This window comes from Macrotis lagotis, chromosome 1, assembly GCF_037893015.1.
Source record: "Macrotis lagotis isolate mMagLag1 chromosome 1, bilby.v1.9.chrom.fasta, whole genome shotgun sequence".
Taxonomy (NCBI): Eukaryota; Metazoa; Chordata; class Mammalia; order Peramelemorphia; family Peramelidae; genus Macrotis; species Macrotis lagotis.
In genome coordinates, this window is record NC_133658.1 from 254370038 (window position 1) to 254385047 (window position 15010).

General features: G+C 36.9%; 1 protein-coding gene across 9 annotated transcripts in view; it reads right to left on the reverse strand.

The window, feature by feature from the left end:
* NFATC2 (nuclear factor of activated T cells 2) overlaps window positions 1–15010 on the reverse strand; it is a 204640-nt gene that overhangs the window by 90578 nt on the left and 99052 nt on the right. For all 9 annotated transcript variants that reach the window (XM_074210256.1, XM_074210258.1, XM_074210259.1 and 6 more), the window contains exon 6: window positions 11569–11709. In XM_074210256.1, coding sequence (XP_074066357.1) covers window positions 11569–11709 — 141 coding nt within the window. The remainder of the gene's footprint in view (window positions 1–11568; window positions 11710–15010) is intronic.

Consider the following 15010-nt stretch of genomic DNA (forward strand, 5'->3'; position numbering starts at 1 on the left):
TTGACTTTCATAGTTGGCTTAATAGAAGTACCAGGCTTAAGAGGAATCAAAGATGTCTATATGTCTGGAGTCTCCCTGTTTTTTTCCCAGATTTTACAGGGATATAAATTTCAAGGTTCTCAAATTTATTTACCTCTATCTTGAGGAGTAAATTTATTGAATTGCAGAAATAAGAAAACCCATGACTAAACAACAATTGCCTTTTTAAAAAAAATAAAGTGTGAAATGATCACAGACTTTCTATTCCACTTCAAATGAATTATTTTCACCTTGAAGTTTTATGTGGAGAAGAACAGTTATATATGCAAAAGATGACAAGTGAAATCAATGGCTCTATTTCTAGCTGGATGTGAAACATTGAACAATTCCCTTATAATTTCTTCCTTTTAAAAGTAAATTTTTAACTAAATGAGTTCAAAGGTCTCTTTCAACTTTAATATGCAATGAGTATCTATGGTTCTAAATTGATTGAGAAGGAAATCTCAAAGACTGGAATGTGAGGAGGGCAGTAGTTCTTTATCTATGCTCCAAAGAGGTAGCTAAACTACCACTGCCCAATTCTCATGTATAAACCTTATACATTAATGCCCTGAAGATTCATTAATGGGTAGTCCCCTTACTGATACTGGTCTTATCTCTGCCTTATTAGATAGTCTTCATGAATAGCATAAGTAACCTTCTCCTATGCAAAATCTTGCCAGTCTTTACTGTCATAGCTTTAAAGACTATAATGTCACCTCTGTGACTCAGTGAAGCATCATTTCAAACAGGAGACTTTAATTTCCAGGGACAACATTTCTGTTGCCTCCTTTACAATACAAAAAGAGCTCAGGTCACATTGTGAATATCCAAGAATGGCAGGACATTAAGGGCAAGAAAGAAAAAAAAAAAGGCAGAAGAAGATATAAGTGAAATGCATGAATGAATCAAACCTTATTTTATATGGATTTCAAAGGCTGAACCCATTCAATCTTTAGATTAGTAGCTTCATAGATTGCTAACTTCATAGGTCTATATCTAGGCCTGGAAATGGTCAAGAAGTGAGACAGAAGAGAGAAGGATCAAAAGATACATGATAACCACCTTAAAGTAATTGTTGGAACATAGACCTAGAGCTGAAAAAGACATTAGCAATAATCTAATTCATTTTATAGGTAAGAAGACTAAGATCCAACAAAGTTACTTGCCCCAGGTCAATAGTAGCATTTGAATCCAGGTCCTTTGGCTCTACGATCACATTCTTGTCCACTGTACCATTAATTTCAAACTTGTACTTGGTCCCACTGGACAGAAGTAGGAGTAATGGGTAGAAGTCATAAAAAGGCTAAATTAAGTTTGATAATCCGAAAAATATCTGAACCATTGAAACTGTTCACAGTTGGAATAAGCAGCCTCAGGAAATGATAGGTTCCTTCCAGATTGGAGGTCTTCAAGGAGAGATCTGATTACCACTTATTATACAGATTCTTTTTCAGATGAGTTGAGCTAGGTGCCTCTTGAGGTCTCTTCCAATTCTCAGTTTCTATGATTCTCTGATAATCCACTTAGTTAATCTTATATAACAGAAAAACAACAACCACAATATATGTTTATGGAAAAATTTAAGACTAAATTATCTTCCCATGGAACTAGAGAATCATAGATGTTAGATCTGGAATAGACCTTATCTATCAATTGTGTTCAACCTCCTTACTTTATAGATAAGGAAACTGAGGTTAATTGCTTTGCCTAAAGTGATACATCACTCTATTGTTTCAGTTTCAAAATAGAATTCAAGTCATTGAGTATAATCAAGATTCCTCCCTTGGAAGATTCTTCTAAAACCCTCAGAGAAGTTGAAGATTAGATAAATTCACCACATTCCCATTCCCCCCAACTAGGCAAATCTTGACATTGGAATTTTGGAATATAATCTTATTTAAAGGACTTGGATCTGAAATATGGACTCTAGTCACATTCAATCATGCCTGAATGGTGGGCTGGAGGCCAGCACTTTCATTTCACTGAGGACTTGAGTCACCAAGGTCAAAGTTCTTGGAGGTAAAAGGCCAATAGATTAGTCACACAGCCAGCCCAACCCCAAATCTGACATTTTACAAAGGGATGAAGCAAATTTATATGATCACATATGGATCCTATTGACAAAGAGGACTCCATCTTGGTTGAAAGGAAACAAACACAGTAGTGGAGTAGTGAAATGGGAGGGAGTGGATTGTTATTCTAACAGAGTTCCAACTTATCCAGCATGCCAACTCATGGAAAAATACTTAATTTAGAAAAGAAAAAAGTATATGTATTTGTGTTTATTAAACAAAGGCTCCACTCAAAATAAAACCTTTGGGAACCTCCAAGTAATAAAATGACTCACATCAGGATGCTATGACTAAGTGGGAGGATAGGGAATTCCACTACCCACGCCAGACTCAGAAATGATCAATTTGCTTTCAGCAGGTGATGGGAGCCTCTGCCTTTTGTTTGTTCCAAGAAGATCCATCTTTTAAAAAAATGCTCTTTAAACAATTAAGTTTCAAAGCTGAATAATCAAGAACAGACTAGCTTCCACCATGAGCCCCAGAGTCAGCAGCGAGCCAGTGGGTCTTGGCTGGTGAGGGCTGCCTGTGTTAATGAGGATTTACCAGCTGTAAAATTCCAAAACCTTGTGTCATGCAGGGAAACCTTCCAAAACACTGGATTCCACCCTGTCTCAATGAGTCTTGAAGAGCTATGGCAACTCGGTTTCCGCAACCACATCACTTTTATTTTTGTGTCCCTAGATTTTTTCCTGTTTTGCAATGTTTTGCTGGGATCCCCCAAGTTAGCTTGAGGTTTAAGTGTACCGTGTCCAGTCACCAACTAAAGTTCAAGAACACTATGGACATTACAACTTGAACCCCAACTGAAAATATGCCCATATAACTTTTTTTATTTGTGTTTTCAGTATCTAGTAAGATTATATAACTATACATGTTTATATAAAGCTTCAGTGGTGGAATTTGAATCCTGATACTCTGGATCCATAGACAATGTTCCTTCCACTCTACTATTAATTAAATTTGATCTGTTTGGCCCTCAGAGAGGCTATTTTGCTTTGGTTTTGTTTTCTTGTGGGAAAAGAATGAGATTTAAAGTGTAGACATAAAACAGTGTCATTCATCTCAGGGAGATTGCAGCCTTCCTTAAAATCAATTCACCATCTCACCCAACTCTTGTGTTTTCCTCCACTTTCAAACTTGACATTTTGCCTGAATTTGAAGTGCCAGCTGTATTTTAGTCCCCAACTATCTTCAGTTGGAGGTACAGATTACAAAACATAAGGAGATAAGATTAGCTCAAAAGGTTGTCTCCTTAACTTAATGTATGAACCAGATGGGATTCCCCTCCTAGGAAAACTTTTATCTGTTCCACTATACCTCACCTCCACCCCCACCTTTCAGTGGTCAAACTGTCCATGGAGAAGGGGGTGGGAATGAATGCTGGAAAAAGGCAGGGCAATTTGCCCTGCAGAAGACAGATCAAATATAGGATGATTGACTCCAAAGTCAAAAGAATAGACAACTATGAAAATTCATTAAAATTTTCCCAGATTCAGAAGTGTTAAGTGGCCAAATACCCCACCCTGGGGTGTCTCCATGGTATGATCCAGGTTCAGCAAAATTGGAAAAATCCTGGTTTTAGATTGTTATCTATCCAGGAATACAATGAATCATTAATCCCTAAGTGTTCTCTTTAGATAGATATGATAGAACATGGAAACATAACCCAAGAGACCCTTGTGATACATCATGTAGTAAATTTTTCTGTGTCATTCAAGCCTCCACTAAAGTCCTCTTTCCATTTATCCTCATGGCATGAAGATGACCCTAGACTTTCAAAGTCTGCTAGTAGAATGTAAACTCTGGTAAGTCCTTTAAGACAGGAAAAGCTCTACATATAGAATTAGCAGGCTAACACATCTAAATAAGAGCAGAAGACATTTGTTTTTAACCATTGTGAGTCATTAAGACTGCCTACTATGAAGTCCAGAGGGACCAAAATAACTGTCTTTCTTTAAGGATGAAATTAATACCATAAAAAATAGCTCAAATCAAACAGCAAAAGAAATAGTGGTTTGAAAAGACTTGGTCAAGCACTAATAAAAGTTTAAATCCAAAATTTGTAAGGAATGTACACAACTTTCTAACACCAAAAGCCATTCCCCAAAAGATAAATGGTCAAATTATATAAACATTTGTCAAAAGAAGTATTGACAAATACAAATGACCACATGGAAATACACTTCAAGTCCCTAATAATGTTAAGAGAAAACAAAATTAAAACCACTTTGATATTTTATTATAGCTTTCAAATTGACTAAGATAATGAAGAATGGGAATAGACAATGTCAGAAAAGCCACAGAAATATAGGCATAGTCATTCACTGTTAATGGAATTTTGATGTGGTTCAACCATTCTAAATATAAATTTGGAATTATGAAAGAAAAGTAACTAAACCTATACTCTTTGACCCAGTAACCTTGCAATTTAACCCCTTAAGAAAGTAAAAGGTTCAATATATAGCAAAACATTAATACCAGTACTTTTTATGGTAGCAAAGAAGTGGCAAAAAATGGACCTGTCAACTGGGGAATGAAGAAAATCTGGTATATTAATGGAATGGAATGTAGTAGAAAGTGATGAACATGAGAAATGTAAAAGAACTGGGAAGATGTGTGTGTGTGAAGTACAGAGTAGACATAACCCCAATGATGCAAATGAAAATTCCACTTAGAAAAAAAAGTTGAGCTCTAAGGAGCTGAAAAACCAAAGAAGGACGCAGAGACATCCCTTCCTCCTCTTAGCAGAGAAGTAGGGATTGTCAGATAAGATGTTATATGTATTGTCAGATTTAGTCACTGAATCAGATTGTTTTCTTAGGGAGTCAGGTGCTATTATTATTGTCCTCATTTTGCAGATGGGGAATCTGAGACAAATAGAAGGTACAACAGAAGGTACAAACAGAAAGTACAACAACCTGTGGGGTGAGAAAGACACATTTAAGAAATAAGGAAAATAAAGCTTCATGAGGTAAGAGACTCACTAGTAACCACATGACTGATAGCAGGAAAAAAGGGAACTAGTGACTCAGTGGATAAGAACAATGTCCTTGGAGTCAGGAGGACCTGAGTTCAAATCCAGCCTCAGATATTTAGTAGCTGTGAGACCTTGGGCAAATTACTTAACTCTGATTGTCTTATAAAAAAGGAAAAGAAAATGATCTTGACATTAATGATGATAATGGTACCAAATAATGGACAGAGATCTGAACTTGGAGCCAAGAAGACTTAAGTCCTTCATCTAAAATAATTGACTCATGATCTCAGACAAGTTCTTTAATTTCATTGTGCCTCAGTTTCATCATCTGTAAAATGAGAGGGTTGAACTTTATTGCATCTAAATCTATCATCCTATGATCCTGTACTCACTAATTGCATATTTCCTTTTTTGTAAAATTGAAATATCTCACAGGGTTGTAGGAAGGTGAACTAAATTATCATATTATATATAATATAAATCACATCACTTTATATATATTTATGTTAGCTATTATTATTTTTACAATGCTATGCAATGGGTACTATATTATCTCCATTTTACTGGGTGAGGTGAGATAACTTGTCCAAATTCATATAATTCTTAGATGCCCAAGGCATGATTCAGACTCAGGTCTTCATGACCTAACTAGTGCTATCATAGCTACGCAAGAGTAGGGTAGACTTTCTTTTGCAGAATCCTCATGTTCAAAGGCTGAGGAATATACAAGATCTTCAAACAGAGTCATTTCAGGAAAAAAAAAAGCCCCCAGTATTTTTTGGCTTGTAAATGAAGCATCATTGATAAGAACAGCATGGTCAGTTCACAATGTGCTCCCCAGCCTGCTTTGTGAATTATGTTCTTAAAGGTTGTCTTGCTGATTTGAGTATAGATACACTATGAGTTCCATTTGGTTGCTGTTTTAGTTGTCAGAAAAAGGAAGAACCCAAAGCCACAACTTCTTAAGATACCATCTCCTTATAAGCTACTGTAGTAATTCTGGCATGAGATAATGAAACCTGCACCATGGTGATAGGAGTGAGAATGGAGACACAGGGGTATCTAAAAACTGACATTCTATGAAATCACAGGCTTTAGAACAGTAATGGAGTTTAGAGGTCATTATAAATGATTCCTTCATTTTACTGACAAGCTGTTCTAGAGAAGAGAGGTGACTTGCCCAGGTTTATACAGGTAAGTAAATTGGCATTGCCAAGATTGGAAGTCAGATCTTTTGACTCAAAATTCAGACCTCTGTCAACAACACCATGATAACTATCAACTCCCTATCCTTTTCAAATATCTGAGGGATAGAACAGAGAATGTCTGTTTGGTTTGGACCAAGAAGGTAGAGCTCAGATCAATAATAAAAAAACACAAACAAAAAGCCCCAAACACTAGAAGACAGAAGAGAATAAAGAGAAATTCTTTATTCCACCCTACCCCAGCACATCCCATTCCAGCTCTATCCCACCTTATCATTATGCCTTCTAAAAATTCCAAAATTAATTCCAAAATTTCAAAACTTCCCTGTATTGTTTATCATTTTCTCTTATACTCATTCCATCTACTTGCTCCTCCACTTCACCAGTCATATATAAGGATAGTTACACCCTTAATCTCAAAGTTATCTATAAATCTTCCTCTTCCTTCATCAAAAATTCTGACTTTCCTCTGTCTGACCATAATTTCCTACCATTTGATCTCTCCCCATACTGTACCCTTCAAAAATGTATTCTTTATTTTCATCCTGATCTCTGATCCCTCAAACCCTTTGGGATTTTCTCAGGTCATAGCCCTTGCTGGGACTTCACTTTCCTTCATTCACCTACTTTCAAATTCCTTATTCTCTTTTTCTATCACTGCTCATTCCTTGCCAAGACCCTGAATTATTTCCACCATCTATTTCCATTCATATTCACATGCTACTGAATGGAAATTAAATTATGCAACTAAACTGGTTAGTTATCCTACAAATTTGTTATCTCACATCCACTAGGCCCTCAGTGCATCAAGGCCATCTTTTTATTCTTTCCTAATTGATTCTCCGACTCCCTATCAAAGTTATTCTTCAAACTCTTCTCTCCTCAAACTTTTCCATGTTCAACACCCCTTTTATCAACTGAGGACCTAACCTGTTACTTTACCAAGAAAATAGAAGAGTTCCATCTTCAATCCTTCTCTTCTTACAATCCTTTGACCCAACATCCCTCCCTCCCTCCTCATTTCCTCCAATTAAAAATAATGAGATGTCCTCCTTGCCCTTGATCCTTTCCCACTCTTCTTCATCAGATTGCTAGGTCAATCTACCCTCTCTAATCTGCAGTCTTTCCCTATCTACTTGTTCTTCCTTACTAACTTCTCTCCATTCTTAAAAATTCTTCACTAGATTCTATCATTCCCTCAACTATCATATCTCTCCTTTTCTCAGTCATATTTTTATTAAAAAAGTTATCTACTCTTGTTGCCTGTGTTTCCTCTCCTCTCATTCATTCTTCAGTCCTTTGCAATCTACTTCATACCTTACCTTTCATATGAAATTTCTCTTAGTTGTCAATTCTTATGGTATTTTCTCATTAGCCTCTGCTCCATTTGCCATTATAGACTTTACCCCCCAATTACTGGCTTCTCTCTCTCTCTCTCTCTCTCTCTCTCTCTCTCTCTCTCTCTCTCTCTCTCTCTCTCTCTCTCTCTCTCTCTCTCGTTGTATCTCCTGGTTTTCCTCCTGACTTGTCTGACAATTTCTTGGTTTCATTTGCTAACTCATCATCCAGATCATGCCCTGTAAATTGAGTATGGCTTTAAGGCTCTGTCTAGATCCTCTTCCCTCTATATACACTATGTCTTTTTAGCTTCATCTGTTCCTCTGAGTTGAATTATTATCTTAATGAAGATGTCTCACAGACCTATATTATATATTATGCATCACATATGTATAATATATAATATATGTTAAGAAAGACATGGTCTCTTGTCTTCCTGAAAGTTATTGTCCCTTAGAGTAATAAAGCATAAATTCAGAAGATTATAATACTTGATATTACATGATCAGCACAACAGAGAGAAGCAGACCCAGGTCCCATGTTAATTATGAAAGAGAAAATTAGTATCAACCTCAGCAATCAGGAAAAGCTTCATGAAGGCAGAACAGAAAAATAAATGGGTATTACACAAACAAAGAGAGTCAGAGAAGATATTTCAGGTAAAGGAAATCGAGGGAACAAAGACACAAATGTCAGAGAGGGAATATAACTAGATCTGTGTATAAGGAAGATTTTATTGACAACAGCACAAAGGATAGGTTAAAGCTGGAAAGTAGGAAAGGGGGCACAGAGAGGAAGAACTGTTTTGGTAACAATTCAATGATTGTAATTGAGTCCTCAGCCCAGTATCCTAGATTGGCACTCACTGTTATATTTGCCTCAGAAGGTTCCAACTCACTGCAGAGGGCACATGGAAAGGATTAAGGGTGCTGTTAGACAAAAGAAAAATCAATAGAAGCCTCTGGGGTGTGGCTGGCCACTGGTGCTTGTGCTGCCTCTTTATTGATTGCCACTCAACAGTGGATTTGATATTGTCACTTCGCAAAGACTGGAATGCTGCCTCCAGGGAAGGGGAGTCCCCTAATCTTTTTATATGGCAGTGGCTGACATAACTGCTTCATGCTGGGCATGCTGGCTCTGTATGTGTGACTGTGTCACTGCAGGGCCAATTCCTAGCATTCTTTTTGAAGACAAATTGTAACTAGTCTAGATTTCCAGAAATGACTCAAGTCTTATTCCAAGTGAATTTCAATCTTTCTACCTGCAATGACATCAGGAATCTTTTGGCATCGTTTATCCCAGAGTTAGGACCTTAATTCAATTATTGACTTAATGGTTTTAGAATTGAAGAGACAGGCCATGGCACGGACTCAGATCCAACCATGATTACAGAAGTTGCAAAAATTAGGAGGCACATTGACTGTAATACTCTAGTCTCCATACTAAATGCATCAGGTAAAAATAAGAAATGTCTTTTAAAGCTAAGAAAAGTGAGCACAGAAAGCCTAACAGATGACTTTAAAAGAACCCTTAAGTCCTAAATCAAATCCCATCTCCTCAATAAATCAATTAATCTTTATTAAATTCCTACCACATGCACTGTGTCTGGTGCTGGGTAGATAAAGACCAAAATGACAAATTGAAAGTCTTGCCTGCAAGAAAACTAAATTCTATCAGAAGAGATATGTCCACATGAAAGAATATAGCAAATTGAAAGTCTTGCCTTCAAAAGACTTTTTTGGTTGGGTTGTTGTCCTTCGTTCTTGAAGATCAAACTGGCATCATTGCTTTAGAGTCGTTATAGTGTGTCCGACTGGTTGATCAGACCAACCCTAATTTGAAATGTTCTATCACAGGTCAGCACAAGTATGCCATGTGAACATTTGAAATGGATTCTCTAAATTGTACAACTCTAATTTCTTTTGATCTACTTCAATTCTGCTTTGCTCATAGAGCATAGCACCTTCTTTGATGATGGCATACCACGATGGGTGGTCCAGGATCAGTATCTCTCATGTCACACAATTCCAAAATTCATCAGAGAAATCTTTAAGTCAAGAGGCATGCAAGTAGACAAAAAACTTACATTCTATCTGGATATATATATATATATATATATATATACCCACATACAAGAATATAGCAAGTAGATACAAACAAGTAATTTTGACAGGGAGTACCCTCCATTAAACCTTTCCTGATTCTCAAATCTCTTTTGAACTGCCATTACACACTTATATTATATTTTGGTTGATAATAATGATGAGGATGATAATGATAATAATAGTAGTAGTAGTAGTAGTAGTAGTAGTAATGATGGCATTTATGTAAATCTTTAATTAAGATTTACTAGCAAAGCACTTGGTGCATATTATCTCAACTATACCTCACAACAAACCTAGTGAAGTAGATACTATAGGTGTTTTAATGTGCATTGTACAGGTGAGGAAACAGGTGTAGAGATTAAGTGGTTCACCACAGTCACATCCCTAGTCAGTCTTACAGCCATGACTGAGAATGAGATTTTCCCTGCTTCCAAATGCCTAGTTCATTATTTTTGGATGTATCTTATTCTTCTGACTAGACTCTAAGCTCCTTGAGGCCAGGGATTGAGTCTTCCTCATTTTTCTATCCTCAAAATTCATGGTGATATATCCTCTCAGGAGAGTTTATGAAAGAGACATAGACAAAAATCAAATTAAATAAGAAGACTTGAATAAAGTACAATTTAGTACAGCCATTGGTCTGTCTTCCCCACAATACCCAATCCCACCTTGTGCATATAATAATAAATCAACCTGGATAGAGAGTGCTGATTCAAGTTTTGATTTATTACTTAAAGTGGAAGTTTCCTCTCATGTAAAATGGGCATAATGAAATCTACCTCATCTCCCTCCTTTTGTGAGGATCAAATGAGACCACGCATATAAAAAACACCATATAAACTATATAACAAGCCAAGCATGGTGGTGTATGCCTGTATCCCAGTTGCTGCTCTTCTGGGGAGATGGATAATTCAGGAATTCTGTAAAAGGGTCAGAGCTAAAGCCAATCTCATGTTCTCTCTAATGCCAACATCAGTGTGGCCTGGACTATGATAAGCCATTAGGCTGCTTAAAGAGGAGCAAAACCAGTCAAGATCAGCAAAATGGAGCATCCAATAGAAACTTCTATGTTGATCAATATTCAGACTGGGTCCATGAGTAATCATAGTACTTGCAGTCTGGGTGAGATAGAAAGAGAAGCTCAGGAAAAACACAATACAATACAACATAAAATTAACTTGTTTGTGTCACCAGAGACTTTCTAAGACCAAAATAAAAATGGATAGTGTTTAATTGATTATGTGTTATAATTAAAAAGTTGTATATTTCAACCCAAGAGACATATTTTTTAACCTGGATGGGGGGGGACACAATCACAACTACATTTCCAATATTAAGTGAAACCACACACACAAATCACTTCATTCAGCTTCTGATATCTATAAACTTCCACTAATAAAAAAATATAGTTTTGGCATGACTTCAGGTCTCATATCATCACAGAATACTGATGCTGAAAATGATCTTAAAGTCCATCTAGTTAATCTTCCTAAGTTTAAGGAAAATAAAATTGAGGCCCAATGAATGAAAGTGACTTACTCGTGGTCACAAAAAGAATTAGTGGGGGGCAGCTAGGTGGTGCAGTAGATAGTGCACTGGCCTTGGAGTAAAGAGGACCTGAGTTCAAACCCAGCCTCAGACACAATAATTACCTAGCTGTGTGACCATGGGCAAGTTATTCAAACCCCATTGCCTTAAATAAAAATAAAAATTAAAAAAAAAGAATTAGTGGCCAAGTCAAGGGCTTTCTCCACTATCCCCAAGCTTCTTTCTGCTAATCAAGATTTCACAGAGCAATTTAAAAAGAGCCTCCTCCAATAACTAGGGAAAGCATTTCAAATACTGCTTACCTGTTGTCTTTTCAGTAAATACAACTTTAGATTCTGCTGTAAAATTCTGACCAGTGAGGATCATCTGTTGCCCTCCATAAACCAGGCAACTATCGATATCTTGCCTCTCAACCATGGGCAGTTCATGTGCAGATCTTTGGGCTGAGGATCAAAATCAAAGAAAATACCTGGTCAGTAAAGGAAGATTGTTCTATAGCCATGGTAAGAATTCAATTCGACAAACAAGTAATAAATATTGATTCTATACTAGGTACTGAAGATAAAAAGACAAAAATGAAAACATTCTCTGTTCTCTTGGACCTTACATTCTCCTAGAACAATATTTTAATTTTACAATTTAAGTTACCTCTGATTGGGAAAAGCAAGTCACAGAAAAGAATGCTAAAAAAATCACAAAAAACCTCCAAAATTTAGTGCTGAAAAAGAGCTTAAATATCATCAATCCAGCACAATACCTTCATTTTTATATGTAAAGAAACTGAGGTTGCAGATCAATTATTTCCCTAGGATTCCTTCTGGAATGTGGGCAAGAGAAGAGTTGGAGTTGTTTTATTTTTTCTTCTCCCCAGTGAGCAAAACTAAACTCTTCTGATTTCCTCCCAAAGGTCTAAACAGCTGGGCAGAGAGCCAGGTCCTTTTAAGTCAGTATCTTGAAGGTCTACATCAAGATGGCCCCAGTTTTCAGCCAGCACAGAAGCTTCCCTGAGGTTTGGAGACTGACTTCATATGCCAATCCACCTATCCTCTTGTCTATGACTGCCAAAGGACACATGGAACACAGAATATTAGAGCTGTAAGTAATGTGAGATGTAGAATGTTAGAATCAAAAGTGATCTTAAAGCAGAGAATGTTATAGTGAGACAGGATCTGAAAACACAGAATCTTATAAAGCAGACTTCTAAAGATAGAAGAGACCTTAGAGAACATCTTGTCCAATAGTCTTTATTTGACAAAGGAGAAAACTGAGTCCTAGAGAGGTGAGATGACTTGCTGAAGATTACATTACTAATGACAGGTGCAGAATGAGAACCCGGCTCTCCTGAAGCCTGGGACAGACTTCTTTTTGCAGCACCAGGCTGCTTCTCTGCTTAATAGCTGTTGGGCCAATTTAAAACAATCTCTTCTCTAGAAACTGAACAGTTGGCAGTGTTATGAAAGTCTCTTGTGTAAGGCCAGTATGCGCCAAAAGCTTTGTCTTAAAAATGCAACTAAGCATTTTTAAGCAATAAATCAATCCCAGGCTATTCATTTGTCGACTTTTTGCTTCCCGAATTCTGCATTCTTATTGTTCCCAGAGACTCCACTGCAACAGCTGGTCAAAGTGGCTGCCAATTAAAAGTATATATTAAAATGTCTCTTCACAGAAGCTGCTAATTTCTTCCATATGGGTTGCATGATTAATTCTTCCTTTAAATATTCAAGTTTTCTGATGAGTTCATAATTGAATTGACCACAAACTGAGATTTATTAGCAGTGAAAACATCAACAGCATTCACTGAAAATTAGGGTCTAGTTTTTAAGATTTGCATGTAGTTACACTGTATGCTAATGAAAGGATGGTACTCTTAGTGGCAGAGAGACATTTATCCAATAATATCAACTATCAATAACCTTTTGTGGGAGGGAGATTCCAAAGACCATTATTCTCATTTTACAGGTGGAAAAACTGAGTCATTGCTATGAAGTAACTTGTTTAAGGGCACAGAGAAGGCCAAGAACTAAACCCTGGGCAAGATCTACTTAGTCTATTAGTATTGGGTGGGAAACTGCTCTGCAAATATGAATTAACATGTATGCATTCTCAAGTCCCTAAGAGCATATTCCATTTTTATACCATTTCCCCATTTAATCTCCTTTCAGGGTCTAGTGGCTTAAAAATCCAAAATTTTATTTATGATATAACTTTGACAAATTTATGACTATATTGACATTGGGTTCCTACACTTAGTGTTAGTTAGACCTTCAAAGCTATCTAGTCCAATCTCTTTATCCAATGTCATTGAGGTAGCAGAGACAAGCATCAATCCCAAGCTTTTCTGACTCCAAATATTGCACTTCTCCCACTATACAAGATTGCTTTTCATATATATAGGTACTACTCCTTCTAGGAGTACAGAATATAATTCTTCTATGCCCTACACACACACACACACACACACACACACACACACACACACACACACACACAGTGACATCCTTGCATCCTCACTTCCTCCTGACCATTGTCACCATTTCTAACAACTGATTTTATGGATCAATCCTAATTCATAACATTACATTTTCCCAAAGAACAGGTTCCTTTAAAATAAAAAGGAGGAATTCACTCAGCTCTCACTAGATTTCTCACTCTGCCCTATTCAATGCCACCATACACAAAGACTGTAAAATACAGTCAAAGGCCCACAGATGGTACTTTGATAATTTTCCTAGTCATTCCTGCACTTGAGTCTCTCAACCATCCAGTGAGATAGATAAAATAGGCTTTATCTTCATACATCAGCAACATTTATTAAGTGCCTACTAGGTGTCAAGTTCTAGGGATTCAAAGAAAGGCAAAAAAATTCCCTGCTTCCAATGAGTTCACTGTCTAATAAAACAAACAGCTATGTACAAACAAGATCCATGTGCAGGGTAAATTGGAGATAATCTCAGAGAGAAATTACTGAAATAAAGGAGGATTGAGAGACTTCTTGCAGGAAGACTTGAAGGAAAGTAGGTAAATTAGAAGATGGAGCTAAGAAGAGAGAGAGTTCCAAATATGGTAGACTGTCAGTTCATGGCCATTGTCAGGAGATGGAATGCCTTGTTTAAGAAACAGCAAAGATGCCTCTGACATTGGATTGATGAGTAAGAAGAGTATAGGCATAAAGTGTAAAAAGATTGGAAAAGCAAAAATGGACCAAGTTATGGAAGGAATAAAAGCCAAACAGAGGAATTTATATTTGATCCTAGAGGCAATATGGAACTACTGGAATTTGCTGAATGATGGTAGGAGGGTGACTTGGTTATACCTTCATTTTAGGGAAAATAATTTGAAAGCTAAGTGAAAGATGGACTAGAGGAGAGAGAGAGAGAGAGAGAGAGAGAGAGAGAGAGAGAGAGAGAGAGAGAGAGAGAGAGAGAGAGATGCAAGGAGACTAACCAGGAGACAATTGCAATACTTCTTGATGAGGTGAGTAATATGTACATATGTACAATATGTTCAAGAACTGTTACAAAGGTAGAAATGAGAAACTGAGGAATATGAGGGATGAGAGAGCAAAAAGGAAAGGATGACATCCAGATATTCAGCCTTGGTGTTTCTCTCTACAGTCATAGGGAACTTAGGAAAAGGGAAAGATTGGGAGGAAAGATTACTGTTTAGTTTGAGATGTTCAACAGGCAATTGGAGATGTGAGATGTGAAGTTAGGAGAGAAGTTAGAGCTGGACAAATAGATGCAT